Raw genomic sequence first — 17,675 nt, forward strand, 5'->3', positions numbered from 1 at the left:
AATACGAGGGAAGGGGGCAGCAGACCACCGACTCGGACATGCCAGGTGGCGGCCCGTACCTTACATTCTCGGTCTCCGCTCACCTACCTGCCGCTATTGTCACGCGGCGATACATCAAGCTACCCGCCGTCGGGCCGTATTGTGTGCTGACTGGCGACTGGCGGCCGTACTTCCCATTACGAGCGGAAAAGTGTCCCACAAAAGCAGTCCCCGAAATTGAGATATCCGTGGGGCTGTGGCTTCTCGCGACCACACAAACTCTGCCACGGTGCCTTTTAGGTTTCAAAGGGAGGGAGAGTCGCTCCTCGTCCTTCTCTGCACCTGTGCCGAGCGCAAAGTGTGGAATTTTTGCCAGGTGTCACATATAAGCCGCGATTTTCACCGCCTATCCCCGCATGGTGCACTCTGACGAAAGATTTAAGATGTTCAGAGTGTCAGATAAAGTTTCTGCAATCCAGTTCCATTTGCCAGCGCTGTTGATTCAACACACAAGGCGATTCTGGAAAAAAAGCATGTAAATTTGGAGGTCAGGAGCTATACACAGTGTGTGTTAGTTCGATGGAAACTGTGACTATAAAAATAAAAGTCATGGGTTATGTTCAGTAAGTCACTGTTTTTATTCCAAATAGTTTCTCCCGAATCTAAACACAGCTGAAATCGTTTTCAAAGTGTTTTCAACTAGCCACTGTAGCCCTTTTTCGGAGGTGCATTTAGTACAGCAGGACAATTTTCGTCAATGGCCTTAATTGCATCATAATAGTGTCCTTTTATTGCCAGCTTCAATTTGGGAAACAACCAGAAGTCGGCTGGGGCCAAATCCGGCGAATACTGTTGGTGATCCAGGACTGTGATCCATTTGCTGGCCGCAAACTCGTCTACAATCTTCGCTTGTGGGATGGGCTGTTATCATGGAGGTGCAACTAGGAACCTGCCTCTCGGTATTCGGGTCGAACTGACGAATTCTCGCCCAGAAATGTTGGAGGACCCAAATCGCTTGATGTTGCCTCACTGCTCCATTGCCGGTGAGTGTCAGATACGTACTGTTCTTACATTCGCTGCCAGGATGCTTGCTGCAGCTTTGAATTGTACAGCTGTTTTTGAAACTTCAAGGATCGTAACACCGCAACTCGCCACGAGATAGCCCTGCAGTTTGGAAATTCACACAAGCAGTCGTACCGTAATGGTACACACTGTGTCATCCCGTTTACATGAGGCTCCCAGAAACGAATTTCGTAAACCGATTTCCCAGTACCGCTTCTGGGTGGTCATATAAAAACTTCAAAATCGATTTTAGAAATCCGCTTCTGGTTGTCGGTTTTCCAATTCCGCAATCTATTTTCGCTCCCATGTAAACGCAGTCGGTTTTGAAACGTGCTTGGGCTGTCAGGTTTCGTCTTGTTTTTGAAAATTTTCGGCCAATATGAACGGAGTGACTTTTTTATAGTGAAAGGTAAGTAGAAATTATTAAGCTAAAGCTGTTTACATCTCGCCTAGTTGAAGAGAAAGAGCGATTGTGTTGACTAAATCAAACTGTAACAGCTGTTTCCCAGGAACCATATTTAACTGGGTTACAAAGTTCGCTTCAGACCTTATCATGTAAACATGACAGCGAAAAACTGTTTCCGAAATTGAGTTTTCGTATTTCGGAAGATGTGTCGCATGTAAACGTAGTATGTAAGACATAACTGAAACGTTATAACTCTACTCACGATTCAATCGTTCAGTGAAATACTATGCCTTGCAGTTATGTTTCACTGTGGACTTTTTGTATTTAGACAGCACTCGAACTTTATTAAGCCCGGTAGGACCACAGCTGACATCCTACCCCTGTAGTTGTGACTGGATTGACCAGTAACTATTGCCGCACTTTTTCATTACAGGGTGGAATAACCGTCGGCAGGGCGTTAAAAAATACGTAGGCGGTGGCTGCACGCCTGCGATACGTGAAGCAATTAGTACTGAAAATTTCCTGCGAGCATCTGCTTTTTCCGGAAGTTACAGCGTCAATATTGACCTCGTCCAGAACATCTACAGGTAGAGAAATATAGCCTGAATTTTAATACTTTTCTCCGATCCGACAACATAGACTATAGTAGTAAGAGATATGGAATTCGTCTGAAAATGAGAAACATCAAGAAGTTAACGATGAATGTATTGTTGCAGTGAGAAGCGCCTAATTTGACGCTAATTTACCCGTTAATAGCAGATAGCTGTTATTTGTTAGTAGAAGTAGAATCAGGCAGGAACCAGAGGGAATTTGCAACTAATGTTGCAGATACACTACTTTCAATGTTGGTATTTCCAATCCTGCTTTATGATATATAGTTAAAGCCTTATTTAACAAGCTATTGTTCGTCTCTCGCGGTCCCTAGAAAAGATCTTCACAAATCGGACAAATCATGCCTCACCACACAACAGACATATTATTTCAGTATCGGTTTGAAGCACGGTGAGATGGATACTGACTAGCAGTGAGTGTCCTGGATCCATTTGTCGTGAAATCTCAAACTGTGAGTTGCGCCTCATCTCAGATCCTGGGCATGCTCTTGTGCACAGTGTTGAGAAGCCTGGCAACCTATGGTATCTTTACATGACAGTGATATATATTGATCCCGTTTTCTGCTGTAGTACATTACCCAGCGATCCCATCGCGTGAATTAAGCAAAATCCCAACAACACAACTGAACTCAACCTCGAAACATGGCGCTTGAGACAAGAAATCTCGCTATTTATTATTACCTCGGAACTATCAGAAGCAATGGCTGGAACCTTAGTTATAGGAATACTCGCTCTGCAACGATTCTCCCCTGCGAAAACTAGCATTTCGTCAATATCGTACCGCTGTCGAATACATATCGAATGAGTTGCTGATCTGCCACTGCTTGTAATATTTGGCTACGGAGCTGTTCGCGGTACAGCGCTTGATAATTCACAAGACATTATTTTGCAAGAGAGCTCCTAACACAGTGTGGCTTACCTGTCCCGTCTTCTTGTTGGGCGCCGTCTCTGGACACTCGGGGTCCAACGGGTTGAGGCAGGGCTTCTCCTGGTAGGCGCTGCTTATTCCCGCCTGTAACACAAAGCCGATAATTAGGCACCTCGGTCTCCACACAACTGCAGGCTTACTCACATTACACTGATCTCTCTTTTACTGGCTGCAGCTAAATCGTATTACAATCTCTCCGTCTACAAAAATCTTGTTTTAGTTGTGCCATACCAGTGCATAATGTACTGAATAGCAGATGGATTCACCACTAACCAACACTAATTTGTAAAGGAATTTTATGCTGAGTGATTCAGTTTTACCCATTCACGATCCAAACAGCATTCCTTTCTTTAACTGATGGGGTTTGGTGCTGTTATGAGCATTAAAGATCACTGGAGATTGTACATTGGGAAATAAGTGGACAAATGTAATGCCACCGAGCGGCAAACGTTTCTACTTTGACCGCTGACAAACGCATGTAATTGTGCCTCTAATCACTGAATGTTGACCCTGTGTCAGTATTCGATGGTAAGAGTACTATAAATTTTCGTGTCTGCGCCTAAAAATTTAATGTCTTTGAGGCCGAAATCGATGGGAATTTTGCAAGTAACTGATAAGTAGTTTATGATGAAGTGCAGGGAATTGCAGTAGAAGATGAGTAAAACCAGTTGGTGGCCTGAAACTAACAGATAAAAAGGGATGCGGACCGGAGAGCAGTATGAAATGTATCATCTCGTTCCACAGTCCCATAGATTAACAGGATTGCGTCAAATGGACGTTTTAATGTGGCCTTCGCGTCTAGACAGCATGCATTCATGTGACGATCGAGAGACGATATTGTTTGGAATGCGATTACATATTCTTTGTTTGTCTGGGGAAATTAATCAGCAAACTAGTTTGAAAAGGATTCGTAATGAATTAATCCGAAAATGCGGAGGAGTAAAATCGTACTGATATCGATGATATTGTTGTGTGTCGGAAATTAATGTAAATGGAGAATTTGTCAAGTGGAACCGCCAGTTAGAGTAACGTGATTTCTCGATTGGGAAATTAAGTGCAAGCTGAAAGTACAAATTGAGATTGTGAGGTTCTGATGGCTCTTGCATTGCCGTAATGCGCTTTCATGAAGCCATAGTTCTCAACAGTTCTAAATAAATAATGTTGGAAGGTATGCAGTGTTGCGGACACCGCAGTAATAACGTAACCGGCATGCACAGTGCTTCTGCGAGAGCGCATTGGCCTGAAAGAGCGCAGCCACGGTAATATAAAGAGAAACGTGGAATGCCTTGGCATCAATTAATGAGTATTTCATTGAAATTTAGTGGGATTTTGGAATTTCCTCGTCTTAACGTTACTTGCAAACCAGAAACAACGGCGAAAAAACGCCAGCTATTAATTTATGGCCTGATCATTTACACCTGGTCCATAGGTGTTCACTACAGCGGGGGAGGGAGGATAACACGCCCCCGTTTGTGGAATCTAGAATATAGATTTTTTAAATTTATTACTGAATCTCAAACGTTTCGAGAAGTGATTTCCTATAATTCCGTTACACCCCTCTTTCAGCCAGTTGTTGCATTACGTGGCTGATCGCAGTGAAACAATACTGATTTACACTGTTCAGCCTGAACATTACGACCACCTGCGTAATAGCCTGTATGTTCACCTCTGGCGAGGATAACAGTGGCGGAGCGTCGTGGCATGGAAGCAATGAGGCCTTGGGAGGCCGCTGTAGGGAGCTGACAACACGGAAAGAGGGGCGATGAGCTCTGATGCCACGTTCAGTCACATTTCAGATGTGTTCGATCGGGTTCAGGTCTGGCGAGATGGGAGGAGTGGGGAGAGGGTGAGGACATCAATCGGCACTCGCCATTGTGTTCCTCGAACCACTCCTTCGCACTCCTGGCCTTGTGACATGGCGCGTTATCTTGTTGAAAAGTCCCACTGCCGTCGGGAGACATAATTGTCATGAAGGGGTGTACGTGGTCCCAGCACTGGTACATACACGGGTCGTCAGCTGTGGAGGCCCGTCGTTAGGAGTGCTCGGTGCAATGTGCGTTCAGACACAGTTGTACTCTGCCTAGCATTAAAATCTGATGTTAGTTCCGCCACAGTTCGCCGTCTGTCCTGTTTCAGCAGTCTGTCCAGCCTACGATGTCCGACTCCTGTAATGAGGAATGGCCGCCCAACCTACGACATCTGGAAGTGGTTTCACTTTGGTTTCGTCACGTGTTGACGACACTCACCATAGCACTCCTCGGACACTCGACAAGTCATGCAGTTTCCGAAACGCTCGTGCCGAGCCTCCGGGCCATCACAATCTGCACTCGGTCAAACTCCGATAGATGGCGCGCCTTCCCCATTGTAAACATGTAGAGCACCCGTACTGATACAACACGCACAGTGCGTGTGTCCGACTAGCAGTCATTCCTCGCCAGATGACGCTGCTTTTCCGTGGTCTGCTAATCTGAATCTAATAGGGAGTGTTATTTAGTTAATCCCTTCACCGTGACGCGTACAGTAGTCGAAAATAGCACCGTAACGTAACAATGTGAGCTGCTCCAGGACGCACAGGAGGGGGGAGGGGGAGGTGCGAGTGGGGCGCACCCTCCCCAGCTCTCAGCGAAGATAAAAAATACAGCTTAGACAGGATTTTTTTTATTTCAAGATGTTGGTTTACGCAGGTTTTTAACAATGGCAGGAACTTGAACATTTTTATAGTTGCTTGCAAGTCACCATTTGTCTTCCAAAATATTAAAAATACTCCAATGTCTTGCCGCCCCCCTCCCCCCTTACAACTACCGTATGGGCGCCCGTGTCAGCTGCTGAAACGTTTTCCAATCAGGAATGCTTAGCAGAAGCCTATATGCGGATGGCTGTTCAAGACAGAGAATGTCGTAGGGTCGCTTCGAGGTGCCGCTTCAGTACGACCTACAATACATTCCAGGCGCCTGATGCGGTCCAAGCTGTTCATCGCAGGGCTGTCCACCAAAAGCTCTTAATTGTTCTCCTTCGGTCGATGGCCGTATCCGTTTGATGTCTCCGTCTCTCTCTCTCTCTCTCTCTCTCTCTCTCTCTCTCTCTCTCTTTCTTTCTTTCTTTCTTTCTCCTTTCTTCCGTTGCTCCGCTTTGCTCCCTCCGGATTTACAGCGGCGGTGTGCGCGCGGGAATTCCGGAGAGGAGAGGGCGGTCCGAGACAATTGCGTTATTTATGCGTGGCGTGCGTGCCCAGGCGGCAGCCCCTGGGTGGTCCGGGCTGACAGCAGCTACCTCCGCGGCCGGTGGGCCGCTCTCAAAATACACGCCGCTGAGCCAGTCTGAAGGCCCGGCGGACACGCAGGGGGGCTGTGGGCTGAGCACGGCGTTTACAAAAGGTCGCCTCACAGCTGCGCAATGACACGCTTACAGCCTCGACTTTACTTTCATCTCGAGACAGCGTCGATGCTTTACACTGCGGTGACAAAAGTCACGGGACACCAATATGCACATATACAAATGGCGGTAGTATCGCGTACATAAAGTATAAAAGGGCAGTGCTTTGCCGGAGTTGTCATTTGTTCTCAAGTGATTCATATGAAAAGGTTTCCAAATTGATTATGGCCGCACGTAGGGAATTAACAAAATTTGAACGCGGAATGGTAGTTGGACCTAGACGCATGAGACATTCTGTTTTGGAAATCGTTGGGGAATTCTGAGGTCCACAACAAGAGTATGCCGAGAATACCAAATTTGAGGCATTACCTCTCACCTAAGACAACACAGTGGCCGTCGGCCTTCACTGAACGACCGAGAGCAGCGGCTTTTGGGAAGCGCTGTCCGTGCTAACAGTCAAGCAACACTATGCGAAATAACCGCAGAAATCGATATGGGACGTACGACATGTATCCGTTAGGACAGTGCGGCGAAATTTGGTGTTAATGGGTTATGGCAGTAAACGCCCGAGGTGAGTGACTGCGTGACCATATCGGTTGGACCCTAGATGACTGAAGAACCGCGACCTGGGCAGATGAGTCCCGATTTTAATCGGTAATGGCTGATTGTTGGCTTCGACTGAGGTGCAGACACGACGAAGCAAGAAACCCAAGTTGTAAACAAGGCGCTATGCAAGCTGATGATGGATTCATAGTGGTGTGGGATGTTTACATAGATTGGTCCAGTGAGCCGATAATTGACTAGAAATGGCTGTGTTCGGCTACAATGAGATTATTTGCAGCAATTTCACGGAATTTTTATGGATGACAGTGCGCCATGTCACCGGCCACAATTGCACACGACTGGTTTGAAGAACATTCTGGACAATTCGAGGGAATAGCTTGGTCGCCCAAATCGCCCGACACGAATCACATCGAACAATTATGGGAGGTGATCAGTTCGTGCACAAAACTCTGCACCGGCAACACTTTCGCAATTATGGACGGCTATAGAGGTAGCTAGGCTCAATAATTCTGCAGTGGACTTCCAACGACTTGTTGAGTCTACGCTACGTCGAGTTGCTGCAATACGCCGGGTAAAAGGAGGTCCAACACGATATTACGCGGTATTCCATGACTTTTGTCACCTCAGTATGGTCGACTGATACAACGGAGCGAGGCGGCCAAGCGGTTTCCCTCAATTGCTCGGTGCCAGTGCTGGTATGGTTCCCACGAAAAGAACAAAGTCCATTTCCTAATCCATCCTTCACCATTACAAGTTTCTGCTCTGTCTCTAAAGAATGATTATATTATTTGGCATCTGACTTTTCAGGCGCGAAGTTATGACGTTTTCGCGAGAAGTACTGCCTGTAGGCACGCGTCACGGCGCCCTGCGGCGATTGAAAACGTCTTTAAAATATCTATCTCCTGAAAAAATGACGTAAAAAATCAAAGTTCCACGAATGGCTAATTTTCGACAGGCTGTAAGCCATAACTGTTTGCGAACAAATTGACTGAGAAGACTTGTTCTATCAAGTCGCGAAACAGCATCAAATTGGCCTGCAAAAGATACGCGCCGTCCGAGATTTTAGCTAAAATCGTACTTGAATATTAAAAACTCCTTGTTGTTGGACTCACAAAATTTAAAACTAACGTTTGTATAAATTTTGACTCTAAATATTGTGAATTTTAACAGCATAAAATTAACAATTAAATCGGGTTGTTTGTCTTCCGTTCTAAATTTACCCTTACGAGCACAGCAGTTTCGTAGTTGAATTGAAAACGTAATTAATTTCCCCACTGGTCGACGTCCGAGCCAGTGTCTTGCTGCATAAATAACCACGTACTGCTTCCCATGGAATACATCCTTCGTTGGGCCAAACAGAAGTCTTACGGTGCAAGATCCGGGGCTGTAGACTGAATGAGGAAGAACAGTCCGATGAAGTTAACGAAAAAATTTCTCTCATTACTCTCACGGGAAAGAGTAAAATAATAATGTCAGCGAAAGAACCAACTAAGCTGCTGGCGTAAGAGAGCGAGATGATATTTAAAATTTCGGGCGGCGCGCATGCGCTGTACTTGGGTTGCCCTTTTTTTTTTTTTTTTTTGGGCCAATTTAAGGCTGTTTCTCAGCTTGCTAGGCCAAGTGTCCTACATGAAATGTTCATCTCACCCTCCCCTACACTGTTGTGGCACATTGTAAACAGTTATCGTTTACACCCAGTATAGCGCCCCTAAGCTTGTCAAAAACTGTTCTTCATTTGAATTAGTAACAGAGTTATATTTATTATTTTATTTTTCTTTGAAGCGGGCAAATTTTTTTGGGAACTTACCATGTCACATCTCGAAAAGGATTGAACTCACTGAAATACTCTCTTATGATAACCAAAATACCTCGCTCAGCAATGGATCTTTCCAAATTTGCGTATCGCTTAGTGTTTGCTATGTACGAGGGGCGTTCAATAAGTAATGCAACACATTTTCTTTCTCGGCCAATTTCCATTGAAAGAATGCGGAATTTGTTGAGGGAAATCGCGGAATATTCCCGCTTCAGGCCCTATAATTTCGTGAGTTTCTAACAGGTGGCGGCGTCTGTACTGGAGGTGCACTCCAATCAGAAAACTGTCATTCAGTTTCTTTTGGCTGAAAACCAGAGCATCGTAGATATTCATGGGCACTTGCACAATGTCTGCGGAGACTTGGGAGTGAACAAAATCGCGGTGAGTCGTTGGGCAAGGCGTCTGTAAACTCCGCAATAAGGTCGCGCAAACCTGTCCATATCCCGCGTGGCGGCCCACCGCACAAAGCTGTCGCTCCTGCAATGTTGGAACATGTGCACACTCATCCGGGCTGATCCTCGGATCACAATCAGTCACCTCGCTGCTCAACTGGACGTGTTGGGCTACTCAAATGTGTGTGTATGCTGGGTTCCTCACCGCCTGAAGGAAGACAATAAAGAGCAACGAAGGACCATCTGTGCGGAATTGCTTCCGTGTTATGAGGCTGATCGCGACAATTTTTTGTCGAACACGGATTCATCAATTCGAACAGGAAACAAAACGAGAATACATGGAGTGCGCCACACCTCTTCGACGAAGAAAACGTTCAAAGCCGCACCATTAGCGAAGGTCTTCTGGGACTGTGAAGCGGTTATTCTGTTTAGGCCCTCCCTCGTGGTGCAACGATCAACTCTGAAGTGTATTGTGCTACCCTCAGGAAATTGAAGAAACGACTGCAGCATGTTCATCGCCACAAAAATGCGAACACAATTTTCCTCCTCCATGACAACCCAAGTCTGCGCACCCGAGAGAAGCTGAAAAAACTTCATTGGACTGTTCTTCCTCATCCAGTCTACAGTCCGGATCTTCCACCTTACGACTCTATCTGCTTGGCCCAATGAAGGATGCACTTCACAGAAAGCAGTACGTGGTTATTTATGCACAAGACACTGGCTCCGACGTCGGCCACTGGGGTGCTACCACGCAGGCATACAGTCCCCCCTGCCCCCAGAAATGAGGCGCAAGGCTGTCGGATTGAACAGAGATTATGTAGAAAAATAGGGTTTTGTAGCCAAAAGAATGGGGAATAGTATGGTGCATTGGAATCCTGAAAAAAAAAAAAAAAAAAAAAAAACAAGATGCTTTCAGAAGAAAATGTGTTGCATTACGTATTGAACACCCCTCGTATAAACTTCGGAAAAAGTAATTTATTCAAAAATTTCTCTTTATTTTTATTCGCAACAATATAAATCCTGAAGACTAACTCCTATCAAAAATGACATGTATAGCATAGATCTCTATATTGTTACTAATTATGTCAAAAATATGTTCTTAATTTTAATTAGGGCCAGGAATACGTTTTTCCTTGAGATTGGCGAATTTACGCTTCCAGAAAAGCTACTTGGGAACTGCCAGGCACAATGCTTTGCACAGCGCGGTGTGTGTGTGTGTGTTGGGGGGTGGGGGTGGGAGGGGGTGGGGGTCGGGAATGCAACAAAGTGACAGCTGAAAAAGCCAGGCTACCATTGCTCATATTGCTGGCAGGATTAGTCCAATCAGTACCTGTCAAACGTCAACTAATTTAAATCAAACCGTAAGTCCTCGTAGTCGATGGGATGTCACACCTTAATTTTCCTTCCTTCGGCTATTATTAAGTAGCTTTCTTCCACAATATTGGTAGGAAATGGAAATATATTTAAGAAGGATAACGTTTACTAAAGATGTCATATTTTTGATACGCTGTAACATCATAGCTAGCCAACAGGACTCGCTAAAGTCGTGGAGCAGCAATAGGGAGATAGTGAAGCACGATTTACATGACACTTCATTTCCAAAACTGTCACAGTGTCAATTAAATGAAGCGTGGCACCTCTAGTATACTACATAGAACGTCAGTCGGCGCATTTAAAATAATCGTCCGAAAAAAAAAATAGATTCGTCAGTAAGCTAAAAGAGAAGTAAAACAATCGTACTTACTCTCTTCATGTATCCTTCCAGCGTACCGAAGTGGAAGTTGAAGTCGAACGATTTCATCTGTTCAACTAATTTCTGTGGGTGCAAGTTCGTCCACCGAACGTTAGATCCGATGACCCTGTAACAAAAGGAGAAAAAAAAGGTTGTGATGAGTGATGCGCTAATTGCAGGAACACTTACTAATTAATTTTTTTTTTAATTTAAGCCCTATGAATGGAGTTTAACATGGATCGAAACGAGAGATAGGAAGCAGTCACTTACGGAATGGTAACGGGGTATCCTGGTTCTGGCCCCAGCAGTTTGGAGCCTTCCCAGAAGCAGTCCAGGGGAGAGATGAAGGTGCACGGCATGATGTTCTCGAATATCTGCGCAACAAAACGTCAATAAATGTTGATCCTGTTCCTTTCGTAGCACAACCGCGGAGATGACAAGAACGGGCAAAATGCACGTACCTGCTCAATGTAATGCTCTTCAAAATCTGGCACACTGGGCGAATAACACAGATCTTTCAACCTCCACGTTCTGCAACAAGAAGAAAACGAGGCATTTGTCAAACGGTTCAAATGGCTCTGAGCACCATGGGACTTAACATCTGAGGTCATCAGTCCCCTAGAACTTAGAACTACTTAAACCTAACTAACCTAAGGACATCACACACATCCATGCCCGAGGCAGGATTCGAACCTGTGACCGTATCAGTCACACGGTTCCGGACTCCAGCGCCTAGAACCGCGTGGCCACCGCGGTCGGCCGCGGCATTTGTCATCAAGCTTACTTGTATCAGGGACTGCTGTAAGCATGGGTAATAACAATTGGCAAGCATAAGTCTTGGAAGACCCGAGATACGTAATGCGAAGAGATTCCACGAAACAAATAATTGTTCGTTAAAAGCCAGTGAAGAAGTAACACATTTAATGTTGAAGAAAGGAATGGAGAGCGTACTGCTCCGGAGTAGGGTGGCTACCACGTATGACCGCAAGGCGGAGGGCCTAGGTTCAGTTCGCGGAACTACCAGAGACTTTCCCTTGGTACGTTGACTGGAACGGGGTCACCCAGGCTCGTGATGCCAATTAAGGAGCTACTTGGCAGCATAGTAGCTGCTCCAAGGTCAGGAATGCAGACAACGGCCGAGGTAGCTGTGTGTTGATCCCTTACCGCTCCACCCTGCATCCGAATGATGCCATGTGGTACGGGGACATGCTGCATCGCGCAGTTCTCTGTGCCTGATCACGGTGTTAAAGGCTTTTTAGACTGGAATTTCAACCCCAGTCCTTTCGAAAAAAAGTACGATGTCCTACATCTCCCAACAATAAACTTTATACGTTGCTAAACTTCTGATTGGGAACTGTAGCTGCCACGTGACAGAGGGTAAACACAAAACATTTTTTTTCCCTTTTACATCTCCATTTCTGCCTAACATATTTTACTAATTGCTGTACCTACTGATACGGTATTTGTGTAGCCGCTTCGAGCCTCTCACTTTTGTAAGCCTCTACTCGCTACTGAACAGAAATGCGGTGATTTTCAATTTAATTACCCATCTGGCTCAAATTTTTAATTGGCGCTGCGTATCCATTGCATTCTCGATTCAGACCAGGTTGCATTTCATGTCGCTGCATCTTCATTAATTTCATCCACATTGCTGTGTCGACCGAACAGGTCACGGCCAGGGCAAAAGCACCACAGGCGCAAAAATGCGAGCTGGTCCCAGTGCCATAGACTCGCCACTTGCGCGAGTTCCACTAGCGCCACGGGTGGCGCTGATGATGAAGATATATACTTCGCCTCGGGTAATTTCCGGCCGAGTACAGTCCGCCAATGACGGGACAGCAACGGACAGAAGCCTACGAGTACAGTCCGCCAATGACGGGACAGCAACGGACAGAAGCCTACTCTGAAGATAGAAGAACAGCTCTCGCCCACTTGGTTATAGATTACCGTCCAGGGCTGACTTAGACAGGGAATGTCTTTTAGAGAACTCTTAGAAATGGCTCTGAGCACTATGCGACTTAACTTCTGAGGTCATCAGTCGCCTAGAACTTACAACTAATTAAACCTAACTAACCTAAGGACATCACACACATCCATGCCTGAGGCAGGATTCGAACCTGCGACCGGAACTCTTAGAAGCGAACAGACAATTGTAAATTGCATTTGCTATGTACTGTGAAGTTTACCTACGATAATTGCGTCTAACCATTGAGGACCTTTTTGTGTTATATTACAAGTGGTGTTGCGGACTTCATTATTCAACAAGTCACAAAGATAAGTAAACCTTTTTGACTCATTTGTGTGACCTTTTTACTAATTTGTTGGAGTCTTGTGGAACCTTCGTTCTCCTATCCTGTTACGTGACTCTGGGCCATAGCTGTGTAATAGTGGCAGAGAAAAATAGTCTTAGCGATGTACTGCACCAGAAGCCGTTTCACGAACTCATAGACTCGGCCTACCGTAGCAACAGTGGCAACTCGGTCTCCACAGCAGTAGCGACAAGGCCTTTACAAAACTGGCAACGAGGGTTTACAAAACCCATACATTTCAGTGAATGTAATTAATTTTGCATGGACCACAACAATTTCTGTTACTTAGCATATAGCGTCACTGACGGTATGTTGCAGCTTAACCAACCTAACATCTTAATTCAATTGGGCATTTCAACAAGTAACAGTAAAACAAGACGGATGTTCACTGAGCAAAACGCGAATAGTTACAAATACCAGGGCGCCGCTTTTTTTATAAATACTCTGATGAGCACTCATCTGAAATACAAAACAAACGGGAAAGGTGGTCACCAGAGTCGCGAATGTCGGGGTTTATTCACGAAACACGAACTTTTTGTTGTACTTTAGCGTTGATTGGCAGAGAACAAAAATAGCGTAACCTTGAAAGCAAAAACGTTGAACTTTAAAAATAAAAAAATGCAGCCTCACACTCTGCACAAATGCCACACACGTACTCGCTCGCAGCACGCAAGAACTTGTTCAAAGGTGTCGTACATTTCCTCTCCTCCTCTGCAATGCACGCCTGCGAGCATAATTTAGCCCCAGCTAAAATATTTCCGACAAGTATTTACCATGCGCCGGCTGCTTAATGAATAAAACCGCGTGTCTCGTTTGTAATTTACACTGCAGTTACAAACGGCACAGCGGTCGGCACTATTGGCTGTCAGTGAAGCGCAAGCCGGCTCGTAAACAGCAGGAGCGGGCGTGGGCGAAGCCTGCGCTCCGCGAGGTACGCAACCCGCTGCGCGCAGCTCTGGTGGCGGGACGACCAGCTATGCAAATCTCCACGCAGCCGCGGGGCTAAATAACAACGTAAACGTCCGTCTAATATGTAATAGGTACTATTTTAACATCCAAAACAGCCTGGGTCTTCGATTCTGCTAAATCCATTCCCTCTCCCAATTATTTTGATGAGATATGTTAGAAGAGAGAAATAGTCTTTATTTACAGAGCAGGATGGCTCGATAATGTTATTTGATGTTCATACGCCAACTGAAGCAGCGAGTGAAAATTTGTACCAAGGCTGGGATTCGAACCCGAGTCTCCTGTTCACTAGGCTGATGTAACGACTACGCCACCTTGGCACAGTCGTATTTCACAATTACACGGACTACCCTAGCACGCGTCCTTTCTCAATTCAACTTCCCAGTCACGCCTCAGGCCACGTGGTATTCCCCCTAACACTAACAGCACAGCAGAGACTCTCCAACTGTATTGGAGCCTCGGCATCAAATGAAATGGGGGGTGGGGGTCCTGCCTGAAAACCAGGTGTAAGTGCTTAATTAAATGAAACTATAAGGTTCCAGAGACCTGTCCAAGTCTAAGCATCTGTAATATACGTGTGCAGACTGAGCAACGAATGAAAATTTGCACGAAGGCTGGGCTTTGAACCCGGATCGGTTTGTGCATCTACTTAATGAGCGGGAGACCCGAACTCGAATCTTGGCCTTGGTGACTTTAACAGGTCTCTAGAACCATACTGTTTCATTTCAATATTATTTGATCTGGCGATAGGTTGAGGCCAACAACAAATAAGCTTTGGAAGCGAAGTCTTACTATCAGTGTGTGCACGTACTTCTTTTCTAGATTCGTAGCCAGATTGGTATCCTGTCGTCCGTGATAGTTCCCGACACCAGGAGCGATGGTCTGGGGAGCCATTTCTTTTTATGCTAGGACCCCTTTGGTTGTCATCTGCGGCACCCTTACGGCACATCGGTACGTCGATGATGCCCTACGCCCCGTTTTGTTGCCCTTCATGACAAGCCATCCGGGGCCTACATTTCAGCGACATAATGCCCGCCCACACACACTGGGAGTTTCCAACTCTTGCCTTCGTTCTTGCCAAACCCTACCTCGACCAGAGAAGTCGCTGGATCTCTCCCAATGTGAGAACGTTTAGAGCATTACGGGCAGAGCCCCCAACCAGCTTGGGATATGAAGGATCCAATACGCCAATTGGACAGAATGTGGCGCGATATCCGTCAGCAGAGCATCCAACAACTATCAGTCAATGCCAAGCCGAATAACTGCTGGCATATTGGGTCAGAGGTGGACCAACGCCTTACTGACTGGTTCCGTTTGCGAAGCTATTTCTCTTGCAAAAATCATCCATTTTTTCTGAAATTTAATCATTTGTTTATCTGTACATGTACATCACACTTATCGAATTCCGTCCCATTCAGGTAATTTCTTCGCTTATTTTATTTATTTTTTGTCTTAAGAGTCTACGACAGCTACTTACTGCTATTCTGTTACGTTGGCCTTTCTTACTGCTATGATTCTGTGCACCCGACAACCGAGTTTGACAATCACTTCCTTTCACTGTCATGACTTACGTCAGCCGTGGGGCATCACACGACCGCTTGGTACCAGTTCTACACCATCCACAGAGCTCCAACGAGGCATATCTGCTCTTGAAAGGGCATGACTAGCAATTATCCTGTGAGCTTAATACAACAAAAATGATGTATTTGTTGAGTATGTGTTGGTGCCCCCTACATATTTCGGCCACCGCATTTAGGTGCCTGTTTCGCAGGCCAGGTACGGCCCCTGTCTCACTTGGAGGTTATTTGGTTATCTGTAAACAGAGGAGCAAAGTGCTATGTACAGTCACCCGCCAGCAGTCGTCACAGCGCCCAGGGGGCGCCAGTCTTGCCATTACATTGCGTGCAAGTCAAAGCACGAAGTGCTGCTGTTGCGGGCACTAATTTATGTTCGCACTGTCACATCCTCGCGTGATACACGCATGTATCCTTCCGTAGGCGTGTACTTAAGTCTACTCCCCGCCAACGTAGAGCCAGTTGAGTTCCGAGCTCCGAGCTAGTAACAGCCGCCTAACGTCTACGCTACAGACGCCGCCTGCTGCTTTCACTTCGGTATCTGCCAAGATGCTGTGCCACCCCCGTCCCGAGTCACGTCCGATGCTGCGCTTCCACCAGCCGCCCCAAAGGCACGGCTTTCCAGTATCTGTTGTGACTGCCCACGTGCTCATCGTCTTGTGGGACCGTTTCTTTACCAGTGGACTGCCTATGAACCACCAGCCTTGTAGGACCATGATGTTACCAGTGCACTGCCTATGAGTCACCAGCCTCATGGGCCATGTCGTTACCAGTGCACTGCCTACGAGCCACAAGCCTCGTAGGACTATGACATTACCAGTGCACTGCCTACAAGTCACTAGCCTCATAGGATCGTGTCATTACCAGTACACTGCCTACAAGCCACCTGCCTCATAGGACCGTGTCGTTACCAGTGGACTGCCTACGAGCCACCAACTAGTAGGACCGTGTCATTACCAGTGCACTGCCTATGAGCCACCAGCCTCATAGGACTATGACATTACCAGTGCACTGCCTACAAGTCACCAGCCTCATAGGACCGTGTCATTACCAGTACACTGCCTACAAGCCACCTGCCTCATAGGACTGTGTCGTTACCAGTGGACTGCCTACGAGCCACCAGCTAGTAGGACCGTGTCATTACCAGTACACTGCCTACGAGCCACCAGCCTGTTAGGACCGTGTCGTTACCAGTGCACTGCCTACGAGTCACCTGCCTCATAGGACGGTGTCGTTACCAGTCGACTGCCTACAAGCCACTAACTTCACATGGACCGTACCATTACCAGTAGAATGCCTACTAGCTATCAGCGTCATAGGACCTTGTCACAGCCCCTGTTGCTCATCAAGAGACTGTCTACGAATTACCAGCCTCGTGGGACTGTGTCGTCGTTAATCTTCCTTGTGCTGTTCTCGAGTTTGTAGACATTATTGTCAGAGGTTGTATTTAGCTTAGTTCTTGTAATAACAAATTACTTCAAAGAGTATGTCTCACATCAGCGAGTCTCGCTCCTCTAGATGAGGATAGAACAGTATTTTCACAGTGACAGTAAGCAGAGCATATCGCAAGTCTCTAGAGGGGAGGTACTCACATGTCGAAGAGGGTGACGGTGGCAGCGGAGGCGGCGCGTACGGCGGCGAGGTGTGCCAGCAGCGCCCCTGGGTGCAGCAGGGAGCCGCCCGCGCCGGCGTCGCGCGGCGTCTGGATGAACAGCTGGTGCGTGCTGGCCGCCGCCTCGCCCAGCGCCTGGCGCGTGTACGCCAGCTCCTGCTCCAGCCGACCCCCTTCTGCGGACCAAAACGACAGCATGTTAGCGTCCCAGCAAGCTGGATAAGGTGCTGGTGTCCCACAAGGCTCGATAGTGAGACCATCCTTCGTTCTTGTTCTACGCAGGATGACTTTGCGATGCGTGCGGAAACGTCGCCTGCAGGAAGTGCAAATAACTTGCAAACAAAAGTGCCTCTTG

The 17,675-nt window shown here is 46.6% G+C and overlaps 1 protein-coding gene across 1 annotated transcript in view; it reads right to left on the bottom strand.

Annotated features, from left to right (window-relative positions):
• The window catches only part of LOC124612546 (protein patched), a 150,176-nt gene that overhangs the window by 26,558 nt on the left and 105,943 nt on the right, over positions 1-17,675 (bottom strand). The window contains exons 3-7 of the mRNA XM_047140818.1: positions 17,301-17,496; positions 11,321-11,390; positions 11,130-11,233; positions 10,872-10,986; positions 2,978-3,070 (exon numbers count right to left, since the gene is read on the bottom strand). Coding sequence (XP_046996774.1) covers positions 2,978-3,070; positions 10,872-10,986; positions 11,130-11,233; positions 11,321-11,390; positions 17,301-17,496 — 578 coding nt within the window. The remainder of the gene's footprint in view (positions 1-2,977; positions 3,071-10,871; positions 10,987-11,129; positions 11,234-11,320; positions 11,391-17,300; positions 17,497-17,675) is intronic.

The sequence above is a fragment of the Schistocerca americana genome, chromosome 4 (genome assembly GCF_021461395.2).
Source record: "Schistocerca americana isolate TAMUIC-IGC-003095 chromosome 4, iqSchAmer2.1, whole genome shotgun sequence".
In the NCBI taxonomy this organism is placed as follows: domain Eukaryota; kingdom Metazoa; phylum Arthropoda; class Insecta; order Orthoptera; family Acrididae; genus Schistocerca; species Schistocerca americana.